At 39.7% G+C, this 17,852-nt stretch overlaps 1 protein-coding gene across 1 annotated transcript; it reads right to left on the bottom strand.

Moving 5' to 3' along the window:
* Positions 1–8,231: 8,231 nt before the first annotated feature.
* On the bottom strand, positions 8,232–10,344 carry LOC110816097 (trans-cinnamate:CoA ligase, peroxisomal-like). The gene is made up of 2 exons (XM_022044142.2): positions 10,032–10,344; positions 8,232–9,957 (listed from the first exon to the last, which is right to left on the bottom strand). Exons 1-2 carry the CDS (start codon positions 10,227–10,229, stop codon positions 8,410–8,412), a joined length of 1,746 nt encoding a protein of 581 aa, XP_021899834.2. The 5' UTR covers positions 10,230–10,344; the 3' UTR covers positions 8,232–8,409.
* Positions 10,345–17,852: the final 7,508 nt, after the last annotated feature.

Here is a 17,852-nt window from a genome sequence, read left to right as displayed (position 1 = left end):
CATTTATTAAGGTAAGAATTAGAATAGTAATTCACAATACACATTCCAAAAGACATATAACAATTAACTCTATACTATTTTTCAAGACTGGATTCCTTACCATATTCATCCATATCATTTTATCTTTCCTACTGGTGTCGATCGAGATCCATAAGGATCTCCACTACATGTGGACACGAACATTTTCTCAATAATCAAATGATTGCCCTCATACTCTGTCCGGTAATTGGCGTCAAAATACACAATCGCCTCAATACCCTGTTTAGTATGAGCATAATTAAAATAATTCCCAATCCTATCGGGTGTGGGACTTCTCAACCCTGTACGACTGAGGGTAACGCCCACGGTAGGGTTCACCATATGCACAAGTCCGTACACTCTTTTCCAAGACACCTAATAAGTCTCTTTCATTTAACACTATCAATTCATGCATATTTTTTCTTTTATTTACTATTTACTCTTAAAAGATACATATAACTGTATTCCAAACAATAAATGAGTACGGAATTTATATTTTAGAGTACATACGTGAAATAAGCATGCATTGTACTATCAGAAACATATTATACACAATAGAATTACATGATAATAAGATTAAAAAACCTTATCACGTTAGCCATATATTTAAAGCGAATAAATTAAACTAAGCAGAATAGTGAATAGATGAGTATAGTAAATGACTGAAGAAATAATTACTACAATTAAAACTTAAAACAAGCATAGACTGACCGATTATTTGCTCAATTGACAACTTATATTTAATTAATTAAAGGACAGTCAATTAATTAAATTTTTTATTCCTATTTTGTAGGTGGATATTCCTATTTTATCCAAAATTTCAAATGGTCCAATGAACGGAGGATCTAATTTTTCTTTCTTTGCCAATCTAGTGATGCCCTTAAAGGAGGTGACCTTAAGAAATATTTTCTCAAATTCCAAATATCTCATTTGGGTCTCTGCATAACTCTTCTCTCTATTCTGGATTGTTTGAATTTTTTTCTTGATTTTGGCAATCTTCACTGTGGTCTCATTTACAAGATCTGAGCAAATCAATTTCCTGTCACCCACCGCTTTCTAACAGATTGGTAACCTATAAGATCGGTCAAACAATGCCTCATACATAGCTATATCAATACTTTTCTGATAATTGTTATTGTAGGCAAACTCTACCAGGGGTAGGTGGTCATCCCAGTGCCCTCTAAAATCTAGAACACAAGCCCTAAGCATATCCTCCAGTGTGTAGATAGTTTGTTCTGATTATTCATCTGTTTGGGGGTGGAATGTCGTACTAAGAGACAACTTCTTTCCCATTATTTGTTGAAGACTTGTCCAAAACTTAGAGGTGAACCTGGAGTCCTTATCTGATATCACTGTCACCGGAACTCCATGCAGTCTAAGTATCTCTTGAATATAAATTTTAACTACCTTGTCCAAAGGATTTATTATTCTGATAACCAGAAAATGAGAGGACTTAGTGAATCGATCAATAATCACCCAGATCGCATTGTATGCCGAACGTGCTTTAGGTAATCCTGTTACAAAGTCCATGGTGATATGTTTTTATTTTCATTCTGATATTGACAGCAGCTAAAGTAGCCCGCTTAGGTGTTGATATTCTGGCTTGACCTATTGGTATATAAGACATTTGGAGACGAAATCAATAATTTTCCTTTTCATCCTGCTCCACTAGAATCGAGGCTGCATGCTTTGATACATGTTGGTGCTTTCCAAGTGCATGGTGAACTTCGAACTATGAGCCTCAATCATGATATATCTCTTCAACTCGTTATCACTAGGAACACAAAACCTATCTTGAAACCTGAGTAATTCATCCACAGATATTTAGAACTCTGAGTTCAAACTCTGTTCTGTATCATTTTTAAGAGCTGTTAAAGTAAAGTCGACCAATTGAACCTTCTTTATTCTCTGAAGTAGCTCGAGTTAGACCACTAAGTGAGCTAGACATATGGCTCTTCTCAAGTCTTAGAGTTGTATTTATTGTGTGGACTTTATCATCATGCACTCAGAGACAATTATGTGAGCTACCATACTTGCATTCTTCATGCTGAGGGCATCGGCTGCCACATTACACTTGCTCGGGTGGTATAAGATCTTAAAATCGTAATTCTTAAGAAGTTCTATCCAACGCCTCTAACGCATGTTGAGATTCTTCTTGGTGAATATATACTTTAGGCTCTTATAGTACGTATAGATTTCAAATGTTTTCCTATACAAGTAATGGTGTCAAATTTTCAAGACGTGGATAATGACGGCAATCTCCAAGTCGTAGATGGGGTATTTTTTTTTATGAACTTTTAACTACCTGGACCCATAAACTATGACTTTCTCATGATGCATCAGAACGCACCCCAGCTCTTGGTAGAACGCGTCACTATATACCATATACCCACCTGTTCCATTCGGCAGAGCCAACATGGGTGTGGTAATCAGTCGTTCCTTGAGTTCTGTAAAGCTTTTTTCACATTCTTCATTCCACTCGAACTTGACATTTTTCTTCGTAAGTCATGTCACGGAGGCTGTTATACTTGAGAACCCTTCTACAAACCTGCAATAATGACCTGTTATACTCAAAAAGCTTCTAATTTCTTTGACCAAGGTCAATTGCTTATAACCCATCACTGTATTAACCTTGTGGGATTTACTGACACTCCATCTTTCGATACTATATGTCTTAGGAAAAAAGCTGCTCGAGCCAAAATTCGTACTTACTCAACTTTATATATAGCTTATTTTTCCTGAGAACCTGTAAGACCTGAGTTCATATGTTGGGTGTGTTCTTTTCTGCTCTTTAAGTAAACTAGGAAATCTTCAATGAAAACTATGATAAATTGGTCCAAGAATAGCCTGAAGATCTTGTTCATTAAATTCATAAATATTGTAGGCGCATTAGTCAATCCGAATGGCATAACAAGGAACTCGTAATGTCCATACCGAGTCCTGAAGGTCGTCTTAGAAATGTCTTTTACTTTGATCTTCACCTGATGGTATCCTGAACCCATGTCGATCTTGAATGAACTATGAGCATCCTATAACTAATCAAAAAGGTCATCAATCTTGATAAGGGGGTACTTAATTTTAATTGTGACTCTGTTCAGTTCATTGTAATCTATACACAATCTCAAGGACTCATCACTCTTTCTTATGAACATGACTCTAGCACCCTAAGGAGATATGCTATGTCAAACGAATTCATTATCCTGTAACTCTTTGATCTATTTCCTCAATTCTCTAGTTCGACACGACTCATTCTGTAAAGGGCAACCAAATGGGCTGGGTATCAGGCTGAAGATGTATGACGAATTCAACTTCTTGATCTACTGGTAATTACGATAGTTCATCAAGGAATACGTTCAGAAAGTTTCGGACAACAAGGATATCTTGAATGTAAATCTCTTCCTTAGGTTTTCCTAACATGAAAAAAAATAGTGAAGTTAAAGGCATTCGATAAACAATACAATTACCATGCGACGACAATATCTAAGATTTTATTAATTAGTGAAAAACTCTTCGTTAGGAATGTTGAATATAATATTCTTTTGATAACAGTCCACAATAGTGTGATATGCTGCTAACTAATTCATCTCCAAAATTATATCAAAATCCTTCATGTCAAGTACTATTAGATCTACGCTTAATTCTCTATCTGCTATCTCTATGATATAAATATTGTATATAACATTCCCCAGTAATATTCTATTCCCAGGTATAGACATCAACAATACAAAATTAAGACTTTCAGGTGACACATTTAAATTTTGAGTAAAAGTATGTGAAACTATGCAAGGTGGTTGCAGATAGTATACATACCTTGTATCACATCTGGGTTGACTTCAACATCTTGCTGGATGAGTGTGTAGACCCTGTCCTAGATTGCAGGCTTGGTCTGATTCTGATTCCTCGAGCACTCTTTCGTATAGTGTTGGGCATCCCGCATATGCGACATATATTGTTGAGATGATAGCAAGGTCAGTCTCCATGATCCTTGCCACAGTGCTGACAAATCTTGTCATGTCGTCACTCTATCAGGGCTTAGGAAGGAACCTAAGTTATGGGCTTTAGTCTCTTATTCTGTTTGTTCAGTGCTGTAGGTGTTGGCCTACAATGTAGAACTAGGGGTCTGGAGTTACCCACTGCTGAGGAAAAAATACAGAGGTTCCTCTCTATTAACTATGTCTTAGTCAAGACTGCTAAATAAGTGTCAAGCTCGAAGACATATAGTTGTTATCTGATCTCAGGACGAAGATCCCATTCGAACCTTCTCGTCTTCCTACCTTCATCTGTCATGCTCTCAGGGAAGTACCGTCGTAACTCTAGGAATTTTCGAGTATATTCTGATACTGATAAATCTCCATGAACCAGGTGTGCAAACTCTATTTTTTCAGATGTCAAAGATGTTTCGGAAGATACTCAACATTGAAAACTGCCAAAAATTATTCCCAGGTGACTGGAGTTGGTAGAGTAGTCTGCTTAAGTTTCCACTAATGTTTTGCCTCACCTACGAGTATATAAGTGGCAAAGATAACTTTTTGTTCAAGAACCACCTCAAGGGACACGAAGGTCTTCTCTGTCTCTGCTAACCAGTACTCAATTTTTTTAAAAGTAGATATCCCTGCAAAAGTAGATGGATTAAGTCTCTTGTACCTCTCGATGTAGTCTGGTTCCATCATGAACGGAGTTGGGTCCGGCTGAAGGATAACTAGATTATGTTGGGGAGGAACTACGTAGCCCTGTGATGGCACCGGGTTGTATAGTAGAGATACTGAATTGTACTGCGGTGGTGCCGGATGGTACTATGGAGGAGTTGGATTATACTGTGGAGGGACTGGATCCTCTCAGTGTGGAGGTGGCTCATACTGTGGCAGAGATAGAGGGGGATCAAACAACTCTCCTCTCTTCTCCCTAGTTTGCTGGCCAGAAGTGATCCCTCCTAGGTTGCTCTATTTTGCGGGGATCTTCTTCTCCTCATGTTTCTTTATCTACATTTCATAATAATGATTTGAGATTCAGGTTGCATTAAATTTACTCTAAACCCTATGTGCAATGAATGATTCCGAGGAACGCGGCTCTGATACCAACTGTAAAGGCCTAACCCTCTACTAGGGATTTTAAGCATGTAACTCAGAAATAGTGAAATAAACAATATTAAAATTTATAATTTAGCGAAAGCAATTAGAATTTAGGGTTAGATTCCTTGCACAGATTATTTAAAATATTCAATAGGGTTACGGGAATGCCTTTGAAACTTTAATGGTAAAAGTATAAGAAAAAACAAATATAATTATCCTTTACTTGAAACTAACAAAGCGGAAGATGCAATCTCTTAACTAGTTTTTTGCTATTCATGATTCAGATTTTGGTCGTCTTGATCTGAAATGGTTAATAATAAATGAGTGAGCTACACTAACTCAGTAAAAATATCAACGTTTTACTACTGATACAAAAAATCAAATGGTTGTAGAAAACATAAAATAACAAATGGAGCATATTCTTAATAAAACTCGAATGCTAGTGCATTCATTATTCGTTTCACTGAAAAAGTTAATATTTTCTCAACTCGCATGTAAATTCTTAAATGTCATTTATTAAGATAAGAATCAGAATAGTAATCCACAATACGCATTCTAAAAGACATAATAATTAACCTTATGTTATTTTCCAAGACTGGATTCCTTACCATATTCATCTCTATCATTTTACCTTTCTTACCAGTGTCGATGGGGGTCCGTAGGGATCCCCACTACACGTGGACACAAATATTTTCTCAATAATCAAACGATCGTCTCCATACCTTATCTAGTAATGGACACCAAAATATACAACTGCCTCAATACCTCATCTAGTATAAGTGTAATTGAAACAATTCCCAATCCTGTCCAGTATGGAATTTCTCAACTCCGTACGACTGAGGGTAACGTTCACGGTAGGGTTCATCCTATGTACCAAGTCCGTACACTCTTTCCCAAGACACCCAGTAAGTCCATTTCATTTAACACTATTAATTCACGCATATTTTTTTGTTTATTTACTATTTAGCCTGAAAAGACATGTATCATTGTATTCCAAACAACACATGAGTATGGAATTTATATTTTAGAGTACGTATGTGAAATAAGCATGAATTATACCGTTAGAAATGTATTATACACAATAGAATGACATGACAACATAGATTAAGAAACCTTATCATGTTAGCCATAGATTTAAAACGAATAAATTAAAGTAAGCAAAACTGTGAATAAATGAGCATAGTAGACGACTAAAGAAATAATTACTGCAATTAAAACTCAAAACAGGCATAGATTGACCGGTCACTTGCTCTGTTGGCAACCTATACTTAATCAATTAAAAGACCGTTAATTAATTAAAATTTTTATTTTTTATCAGTTTGGCTTCAATTTAACCATAGTAAGGAAAATGAGTGAGAGATTCTTATCCTGAGTCGGTGTTCAGAACACTGTTTTTTTTACTACAGTTCCCGATTCTTGAAAATCTTATATTTTCCTACTAAGATCGAAACCTACATCAAAATAGCGTGAAAATATGAGAGAAACAACCAAAGAAAGACAAAAATCTCACTGGGGAGTTGGGTTGGGGTTCTGGTGCGACGACGTTACCATGCTTCACTGCATGGTCTTCCTTCTCCAGCGATTCCTCCTCTCAACCAGGTCGTTTTTGACTAGTTCTCAATGAAAATTTATTTAAATCATAGTTAAGAGGTGTTTATCAACGAAAAAATGAGAAAATTTAAAGCTTACTGGTGATTTCGGCCTTCTGGTGCGGTGGCTCAGCCAAGCTCCGTCGTTCTTCCTCATGGGTTGCAGTTATTTTCGGTTATTCTACATCAAAAATGTGTTAGGAGATTAAAGAGTGGAGAAACGAGAAGAACGGAAAGAAAAATCGTACTCATCGGTGCGTTTTGGGTCTCCGATGCGACGACACTGGTGGTTGGGCTTCTCCTCCGATCGCCCTTCTTCTTCTTCTCTGGTGAGGTGCGTGTGGCTAGGGTTAAGGTTCCAGTTGGAAGAGACACTTAAATACCCCCTCCTTCAATTTGGGATGTCCATCGGGGCCCGCATGGATCTCCCTCAACCATCTAATCGCGTTTATTAGGGAAATAGATATGGATTGTTCAATCGAAGACGTGTGAGCTGTTCGATCGTGCTTATTCGAAAAATCAATCCGAACCATTTGTGCGCAGGGGAGTGAACATAGGTCGTTGGATCGCCCTGGCATGCAGATTGCCCACGTGGCTCCCGCATGGAGCCTGTACCAGTGTGTCCACCACGCGATGCGTTCTGACTCGCCGTGCTACTGACGTGATCGTCCTACGTGGCCTGTACTTTTTTTTGTGATTGGCCCCTTGTTTTTCCAGATTTCTTTCAAAGATACTCTTTCCTTATTTACAGTTTAGACTTGATTTCTGAAATTTGTTTCAAAAACGTGCAAAATGCATATTTCTAAAAAATAATTAAAATTAACCATACACCTTTTTTATTATTATTTTAAAAATTAAATTACATCATTCCGAACTCAAATTCTGGGATCAGGATGTTACGCTAAAATATGTGGTGTGTCTAATTTAATTTTATTTGACACTTTTATTAATACATTTCATGTACATTAATAACCAGAAATTAAATTATAAATTTTTCAAAGTATAATAATTAGAATTACAAATATATATATATATATATAATATATAAACTAATGTATTGTTTTAAATATGTATATATAGGTCAAAATTAATTATTAAAAATAACAATTTTAAATTATTTCTTTGAACAAAAATAAATGAAATGGACATACCGGTGGTTGTTTGGTTTGTTCACAACTCATTTCAATTAAACCGCGGCCTCATCTTTGAAAAAAGGAATTTTAACTACCAAAATTTTGTCACCATCCAGTACGGTCCCCTCCCCTCTTTGATTATATATCTACGCGCGCGCACAAATATATGTGTGACGTCGTTTTGGTAGGTAAGAAATGTTTTTGTATTATATTTAGATATTATAAAATTAAATTTTATTTAAAAATATAAAATTTATTATTTTAAATATATATTATCATATTGTTAGTAACTCAATTTAATATTATTCATAATTTAATTCGTTTAATAGGACTTTAAATTTTAATTTTTAAATTAAACAAAATATATTTAGTAACAATTAAATTAAATAATTTTAACTTTTGAAACTCTAATATACAGTCAGTTTAGTAACGGCAATTTTATTATTAACTTCATTCATCACAAGATGTATTTTAATCACACACCGTACATGTGTAATATATATATATATATATGTAAGTTTAAAATAATAATTAAAAAAAAAACTGTACATTATTTTTATTATTTATTAATTAAAATTATCAGACTACTACAGTAAATCTTCACAGACGAGACGCTGCCAGAACCTGTTCCTCTCCGTGCGTCTGATGATCCGCACCGTATCGACGAACTCCTGTGTTGACTCTCGTTGACTTCCCGCTTCGAACATTTTCAGTGACGACGAAAGTGCTCGCTAAAGCTCTCAGTTCAAATTTCTGTACCTTCCCCGTCCCCGTCTTCGGCAACTCAGCCAAGAAGACGACTTTTTTGGGTACCATGAAATGCGGCATGCTTTTCCGGCAATACTCGATTATATCTTTCTCTGTTATCTCGTCAGTTTCCATGGCGGAATTCTTCTTCGCGACAACAAAAGCGCAGGGACTCTCTCCCCATTTAGGATGCGGCATTGCCACCACCGCCGTCTCCAGAACCCTAGGGTTCTGGTAAAGTACGGCCTCCACTTCGACGCTGCTGATATTCTCACCGCCGGAGATGATAACATCCTTTGACCGGTCTTTGATTTCTACATAACCGTCCGGGTAGATTACTCCCACATCGCCGGTGAAGAACCACCCATTCTTCAACGCTTTAGATGTAGCCTTCGGGTCGTTCAAATAACCTTTCATGATCCCGCTTCCTCTCAGAACAATTTCCCCCATTGTTTTCCCATCATGCGGAACACTCTCCATCGTTACCGGATTCTTCACGTCGACGTCGGCGATCGTCAGAAAACTGATTCCCTGCCGGGATTTGAGCTTTGCTTGTTCCTCCTGCGGGAGGTGGTTCCACTTCCCCTGCCACTCGCAATACAGAGCGGGTCCCGTCGCTTCGGTTAGTCCGTACCCGTGGGTCACCCGAAACCCGAGCCGCTCGATTTTCTGGAGAAGCGCCGCCGGAGGAGGTGCGCCGCCGGTGAGTACCTCAACCGGAGTGTGAATTTTATTAGGGTTACCCTCGAGTAAAATGTTGAAGACGATGGGGGCGCAACACATGTGGGTTACCTTGTGGAGGGTAATGTTCCGGTAAATGTCGCTGGCGGTGGTGTTCCGGAGACAAACGTTGGTGCCACCTCGGGCGGCGACACCCCAAGGGAAGGTCCAGCCATTGCAATGGAACATCGGAAGAGACCATAAATAGACCGGCTCCTTCCCCATTTCCCAACCTAGAATCAAACTCATTGTGCTCAGATAAGCTCCTCTGTGACTGTAAACCACTCCTTTCGGATCCGACGTCGTTCCGGAAGTGTAATTCAACGCGATCGGATCCCACTCGTCGTTGATTTCAACCGGGATAAATCCCGGGTCACCCATCCGAACAACCTGCTCGTACTCCAACTCGCCGAGTCGAGCTCCGGTCGGTGAGTCAACGTCGTCGATGACAATAACCAGCGGAATAGACGATTGCGATGACGTCAGCAACCGGAGAGCGTCACGTGCGAGCGGCACAAGCTGGTAGTCGACGAACAAGGCCTTGGCCTCGGAGTGGCGGAGAATGGTGGCTACGTTCTTCGCGTCGAGTCTGGTGTTAATCGTGTTCAGAACCGCGCCCGCCATTGGCACCGCGAAATGCATCTCGTACATGGCGGGAACGTTCGGAGCCAGCACTGAGACCTGAAATATCAAAGCAGTCAATATTATTCTGAAAATCAAAAGAAAGGGAGGAAGAAGAAGTGGAAGATGCTTACGACGTCGTTTTTGGAAATGTTAAAGTTACGCAGAGAGGAAGCGAGGCGGATGCAACGTTCGTAAGTTTGCCGCCACGTGAAGGTGGTACCCGCGTATATGATGGAGGTACGGTTGGTGTATGCACCAGCGGCTCTCTTCAAGAAGGTGATGGGAGTAAGAGGCACATAATTTGCCTGGCACTTTTGCAGTCTATCCATCTAAATATTTTTTTGATATTGCAAAGGAAATCCCAACACCTGTGTGTGTGTGTGTGAGAAAGAGAGATAGAGAGTTGGTGTAGTTAGAGGTTATGAGAATGGATGGTACAATGGTGTTCTACATATCTCTATATATATATGTAGAGGGATATATATATATATATATATGTGTGTGTGTGTGTGCGTGTATATATAAATTAAAAAAGTGAAGTAATAAAAATTTCAATGGAGAAACTTGGGTGGAAATTTATAGGGAAATTGCTAAGTTACTACTAGAACCAAAGAGAGTTTGAATGTGTGGACTTCAAATTGACAAGGAAAATTATATATGAAGAAAATATACTTTGAACACAGAGTAACTATGACTCAGAATTATACCAACACTTTTGCTTAGACATATGTGCATACACACATATATACATATATGATATAAAACAAATATGATATTATTATACCCACTTATAATATAATCATTTTATTAAAATATTTTTAAATATAATCTAATAATTTTAAAGAAAAAATCATTTTTTTTAAATGTTTGAAACAAATAAAAAACAGTCAAATTTGTCTTTTATTATATTTTATAGGATCAAAGTTATTATTTTTTTTATAATATGAGATGAAATAAATAAAAAACGTGAAATACTATTTTTCAAAAACATAGGAAAATAAAACGATAACAAATATCAAATTTTAAATATTGATTTAATAATTTATTGTATTTTATTATAAGATAAAAGTTATTATTTTTTATTGTTAATAAGATTTAAATTATAAGGTTAAATTTAGTATTTTTATTAAAAATTTTCATTTTTATTATTTTAAAAAGTTTTGATGGACCCACTTTTTGTGGTGTTGTATGTAGATATGAGGCTGCTTGACTAACATCACATGGGATATATATATATATATATATATATATATATACATACATACTTACAATTTTTATGTAAGTATTTTATTTTTGAGTGCTTCTTTTATTTTTGGAAAGAAAAAAGTTATATAGCTTTTAACTTGTTTACGTAAAAATTGATTGATAAATTAACTCTTACGTGAGGTTTGAATAAGATAGGTACATATACGGGTACCTATATATACATCCATATAAATATATATATATATATATATGTATGTATGTATGTATGTATACATAACTTTTATGTATTCATCAATTAGTTGCATATGAGGTTTGAATGAGTAAGATTTCACATACTTTATATATTCACATTTACGATATAATAAGGCCGTGTACACGTATATATTGGTTACTTGGTAGTATGTGACGTTTGAACTAGTAAGATTACACGTGTCTACATATGTGTGTGTGTGTGTGTGTGTATATATATATATATGAACATATAGTTAATTCTTATGTTCATACATGTATATATAAACATTAGTAATTATTAATTACCACTTCTATTTTGAATTATTTAACAATGAAAATTTATTATATATTATTATTTTTAAAAATAGAAATTGACTTTTGACCACTAAATAAAATATTAATAATTAAATGGTATAAATTATATAAGGTTTAATTGAATATTAGATGTTAATAATAAAATTAAGACAATTAATTAATTAAAAATTAAATGAGGAACAAAGAGATTTTGTTAGGCTTTAAATATTACATTTGTATAATCGGCTTAGTTTATTAGCCGGGCCCACCTATGTCTTCTCCACAGCCACTAATTTTATAAATACTTATATATATATATATATAAGTATTTATTTTGTTTGTTTTACACACAAGTTATAATTTTAAAAACGTATTATAAAATTAAAATTTACTTTTATTTTAAATAAATAAATAAATAACTATTTCATAGTATCATATTAATTTTGTTTTTGTATTTTAAAATTTAAGTAGATAATAATATCTAAAATTTTATCTTAATATAATATATATGATTATAATTAATATTATTATATTACTTTTTTTATTTCAAAAAAATAAGAATGGGTTATGTGACTTTTTTTAACTGTTACTTATATATATACATATATTTTTACTTTTGATTAAATATAAATATATAAATACACATTCTTTAAACGAGTAAATGTTAGGTAAATTTTTTTTTTTTTTGCAATAACTTTTACGTTAGTAAAATTTGTGCTTAAACTTCAAATAGAACACCTCTTTGTTGACCAAGTATATCATTGAATAATATTATTATATATGTTAGTTTATATTGTATTCAAAATATTTAAATATAACTAAGCAAATGCAATCATTATCTCAAGAGTAAAGTATTAATGTTTTGGAACTTAAGGTATTTTTTTTTGAGGTGGAATTGCTCAATATAGCCCCCTAAATTTTTTTCTTTTACATTCTGTTTGAATCGTAGTAAATGATAGAATTTTTGTAAGGACTAGAAAGTAGAAAGAGTAGAAAAAAAAATAAATAATAAAAACGACGTCGTTTTAGAGAGGGGAAAAACGACGTCGTTTTGAAAGAAAGAAAAACGACGTCGTTTTGGGATAGGCTGGCAGGGTATAAAAGGAGGTCGGGAAAGGGAGAAGAGGGGGAAAAAAGAAAAAAAAAAGGAAAGAAAAGGAAAAAGAGAAAAAGAGAAAAGGAGGGAAGGAGGAGAGCAGAGACGAAGAAGAAGAGGAAAGTTCCAGAAGGAGAGAGGAGAGAGTCGGGGCGGAGGGGAGCGAGAAGGGAGAGGGAAGGAGGTCGTGGACGGACGACGCGACCGGCATGAAGAAGGAAGATGGAAACGGGAGGTACGGTGAAAATTTGAGCTGTTGGTGTGGTGTGTGTGTGTAGAGAATTTTGTGCAGGTGCGGCGTCGGCAATGGCGCGACGGAGTGGAGCAGTGAAGGTAGGCCGTAAGCGTGGGGTTGTCCCGCGCGCTCACGGAGGTGATCGGGGAAGGAATGGAAAGTATGGCGGTGTTGGAGGCGTGTGGGGAGCCGTGGGGAAGGATGGGGGTGGTGCGGGTAGAACAGAGTGAGGAGGATGTGAGAGAATAATCTAGGAGGCGCGGGTGGGATAAAAACTCAAGAGAACAGAAGAGGTGTGTGCGTGGTGTGTGCGTGGGTGAGGATGTGGAGGGAGTCGCTAATAGGCGGTGATGTGTTTCCCCGAAATGCACGGTGGTGAGGGCGTGTATGAGGTGTGAAACGGTGCAAGCTGAGAGGTTAATCGCCCTAGGTAGGCAAAAGTGTATAGGAACCGGGAGGAGGCAGGAGGATGGGGGAGGTAGCGGGTAGGGGGCAGTGGGAGAGGGAAGGGAGCTGGAAGGTACGGCAGTGGGGACTAGGAAACCGGATTTGAGGGGGATTGGATGGGAGAAGGGGAGTAATGTGGTCAGTAGGAGTTAGCAAGTTAGAACGCTTGGGACTAGCATGGTATAAGGAGAGATGGGAGCATGCGGTTTGGGAGGGGGAATTGGGAGGCCGTTGGTAGGGGAGGGTGGAGTTGCCGATGTTGGTGGAGCAGGGAGGGGATATGTATGTGAGTGTGGCCTAGCAAGGCCGAGAGGGGTAGAAGGGTGCATGAGTCACGGATGGTGGTGACGGGAGGCGGAAATGTTGTGTGTGTGCGTGGCCCAACGAGGTCGAGAGATGGAGGAGTGAGTATGAGTCGCCGATGTTGGTGACGCGAGACGATGGTATTTGTGTGTGTGTGTGTGGCCTCTTTAGGTCGAGAGGTGGAGGATTGAGCATGAGTCGCCGATGTTTGTGACGCGAGACGATGGTATTTGTGTGTGTGTGTGGCCTCTTTAGGTCGAGAGGTGGAGGATTGAGCATGAGTCGCCGATGTTGGTGACGCGAGACGATGGTATTTGTGTGTGAGTGTGGCCTCTTTAGGTCGAGAGGTGGAGGATTGAGCATGAGTCGCCGATGTTGGTGACGCGAGACGATGGTATTTGTGTGCGTGTGTGGCCTCTTTAGGTCGAGAGGTGGAGGATTGAGCATGAGTCGCCGATGTTGGTGACGCGAGACGATAGTATTTGTGTGTGTGTGTGGCCTCTTTAGGTCGAGAGGTGGAGGATTGAGCATGAGTCGCCGATGTTGGTGACGCGAGGCGATGGTATTCGTGTGTGTGTGTGGCCTCTTTGGGTCGAGAGGTGGAGGAGTGAGTGTGAGTCGCCGATGTTGGTGACGCGGAATAATGGTGTGTGGGTGGGTGCGTGGCCTATTAGGTCGAGAGGTGGAGATATGGGTATGAGTCGCCGATATTGGTGACGTGGAATGAAGGTGGTTGGTCGGGGTTTGCAGCGATAACTTGGTGGAGTAAGAACGGAATTGGGATCCGAGCGGCTGGTAACGGAGCCCCGTCGGTAGTGCCATAGGGCACAAGTTTTGTTTGTGATTTAAAGTAGTTTGAAAGGATGGTTTAGTCTGGATATTGAATATCTAGGAATGTTTGATATTGTATTACTATGTGCTGTAGAGGTGGAGATGTATGTACAATTGATTTGGAACATGGAAGGTGGACCAATTTCTCTTGTGCATGGTTGGAATAATATGGATTTCGGTATTGTGTTGTATGAGTGCTTTATCGTACACCGTTAAGAAAAAAAAAACGGGGTGTTACAGTTGGTATCAGAGCAAAACTAAGTATACCTACTAACTGGTATAACTATCCTGCAGGTGTGTCAAGGGAGGTGACGAAGAAAGGACGGGGCCGACCCCGCCGCGGAGCTGTCCCGGGGTTGCGGGACTCACCGGGGATTCCACAACGACCACCTGGGTGTCCCCAGGTACCACTCCCAGCATTTTACGGGCCACCCCCGTATCAAGCGGTGCCCCCTCCCACACAACCGAGGCCCGCGCCTGGCCCAGCGGTAAACCAGACGGGACTGCCTGGGGTACAACATGAAGACTTCAACCGACTGTGTAGAGTGGTGGAGAGTCTGGCCACAGTGATCAGAGATAGAGAACTACGGGCTGAGACAACCTCGGTCCCACAACCAGGGATTCACCAGGGTGTGGTGGACACCAGCAATATTGAGAAGTATCGAAGGTTAAACCCTCCTGCTTTCAATGGGAGTACCGATCCCTTGGTGGCGGAAGACTGGATAAAGGAGACCGAAAAATTATTCGAAGCGATCACAGTGACCACTGAACAGAAGGTGCAACTGGCCACATTTATGTTTAGAGGATCCGCTGAGCGTTGGTGGAAACTAAAAAGAAGAACTCTAGCTCCCCCAGTCACTTGGGAAGTATTCCTGAAAGCCTTCAATGCAGAGTATTTTCCGGATTTCTTGAGACAACGGAAGGAAATAGAGTTTGCCGAACTGAGACAAGGAAGATTGTCAGTGGTAGAACATGCTGAGAGGTACATAGAATTGGGGCGGTTCGCGCCCGAGGTGATGATGAATGAGACCAAGAAGGCTCGCAGATTCGAAAAAGGGTTACGGTCTGAACTGTATCGTCAAGTGGCTGTGTTTGCATTACCTCATATCAGATGGTGTTAGAAAAGGCACGGTTGGTGGAAGCACTGTATAAAGAACAAGTTGAGAACAGTAAAGGGGAGTCCAGTTACAGACGTCCACCACCCCCCTCCGGCCAAACAGAGAAAAGGCAGAGGATAGCACCGGAGTTTGCCCCGAGTCATCAGGTATCCCGGAGTAAACCAAATTGCACCCAATGTGGTAGGAATCATGGGGATCGACTATGTATGAGCGGCGGGCGGGGTTGTTATCGGTGCGAAAACACTCAACATTTTGTGCGTGATTGCCCGTTGCCGAAGGAGCCGGGTAGACCGTGGGTTCAAGGACGGGTGTTCGCCATCACAGCGCCAGAGGCGGCCGCCACTTCCGAAATAATACAAGGTATACTTTACATTTCAGATATTCCTGCTAAAGTACTAATTGACCCTGGTGCCACACATTCATTTGTATCGCCTATGTTTGCATCTAGGATAGGTGTAGAACCTCGAGTGTTAGATCGAGTGTTAGTCATATCTACGCCAACTAATGGCCCTTTATGTACGGATGTGATGTTTAATTCTTGTGAGGTAGATGTAGAGGGGAGGAAGTTAAAAGTGGATCTAATTTTGTTAGACATTAAGGATTTTGATGTAATACTGGGGATGGATTGGCTTGCGGCCCAACGTGCCCATGTAGACTGTTTCCGTAAGAGGGTAGTGTTTAAGATGCTTAACGAAGAACCTTTTTCTGTATGGAAAGATTTTGACTGCAGAATTAAGTACTACCCGGGACGGGGAAACGTCGTGGCAGATGCACTCAGCCGTAAGAGTACTGGGGTGTTATCTCGTTTAATGGTGCCGGAGTGGGGTATACGGGAAGCCATGCAACGATTGGATATTCAAGAGGGGAACGATGGCAGATATGTGGCTAGTTTGAGGGCACAACCTACTTTGGTTCAAAAAATAAGAGAGGGACAATTGGGGGACACTGAGATACAGAGGATCCGGGAGGGAGTGGAACAGGGTACAGTGGGAGATTTTGGGTTGGGGAACGATGGGATACTCAGATTTCAAACCAGAATGTGCGTTCCCAGTGATTGTACACTCAGAGAAGAGATACTCAGTGAGGCTCATGACACCAAACTTGCTATACACCCGGGAAGTACTAAGATGTACAAAAATTTGCAGAAGAGCTTCTGGTGGAGGGGCATGAAGAGGGATGTGGCCGAGTATGTGTTAAAGTGTTTGGTATGCCAACAAGTCAAGGCGGAACACCAGCGGCCTGGGGGGTTGTTACAACCCCTACCTATACCCGAGTGGAAGTGGGAACATGTCTCTATGGACTTTGTGACCGGGTTGCCAGGTAATCGTAAGAAACATGATAGTATTTGGGTGGTGGTTGATCGTCTAACTAAATCTTCCCACTTCTTGACAATGAAAGTGACCGATCCAGTAGAACGGTTAGCGAGACTGTATATCAGAGAGGTAGTGAGATTACACGGCATTCCTGTGACAACTGTCTCCGACCGGGATCCCCGATTTACTTCCAGATTTTGGAGAGGGTTACAACAGGCTTTGGGTACTAAATTGAGCTTCAGCACAGCTTTTCACCCACAAACGGACGGACAAACGGAGAGGACGATACAAGTGTTGGAGGATATGTTGAGAGCCTGTGTCATCGACACGGGAGGAGATTGGGAAGACCTACTACCCTTAATAGAATTTGCATACAATAATAGTTATCACACCAGTATCGGCATGACTCCTTATGAAGCTCTGTATGGTCGACCCTGTAGGTCGCCGGTGTGTTGGAGCGAGGTGGGGGAAAGACAGTTGTTGGGGCCGGAGATGGTAGAGGAAACCACAGCTAAGGTGCGGATGATACGACATAATTTACAAGCTGCCCAGAGTAGACAGAAGGGGTACGCAGACAATCGTAGGAGAGAGTTAAGCTTTGAAGTAGGGGATCATGTGTTCCTGAAAGTTTCTCCCATGGAAGGGTTATTGAGGTTTGGAAAGAAAGGGAAATTTAGTCCCCGGTTCATAGGGCCGTTTGAGGTTTTGGAAAAAGTGGGGGTGGTTGCGTATAGGGTAGCGCTTCCTCCTCGGTACAGTGGGGTTCACAACGTATTTCACGTATCACTACTACGAAAATACCGTCCGGATCCCAACCACATTCTAAGGTATGAATCGTTGCCATTGGAGAAGGACTTGTCTTATGAGGAGGAGGCAAT

Source organism: Carica papaya, chromosome 1 (genome assembly GCF_054855325.1).
Source record: "Carica papaya isolate Zhongbai chromosome 1, ASM5485532v1, whole genome shotgun sequence".
NCBI classification, from domain to species: domain Eukaryota; kingdom Viridiplantae; phylum Streptophyta; class Magnoliopsida; order Brassicales; family Caricaceae; genus Carica; species Carica papaya.
The sequence above is the reverse complement of the archived record's forward strand: the minus strand, read 5'-3'. Positions and strand labels throughout refer to the sequence as shown.

Excerpts from the sequence above, each read along its gene's own strand:
- LOC110816097 (XM_022044142.2), bottom strand. The coding sequence starts at position 10,229 with ATGGATAGACTGCAAAAGTGCCAGGCAAATTATGTGCCTCTTACTCCC. Across the intron at positions 9,958-10,031 it reads ACATTTCCAAAAACGACGTC|GTCTCAGTGCTGGCTCCGAA; the intron begins GTAAGCATCTTC and ends TTGATATTTCAG.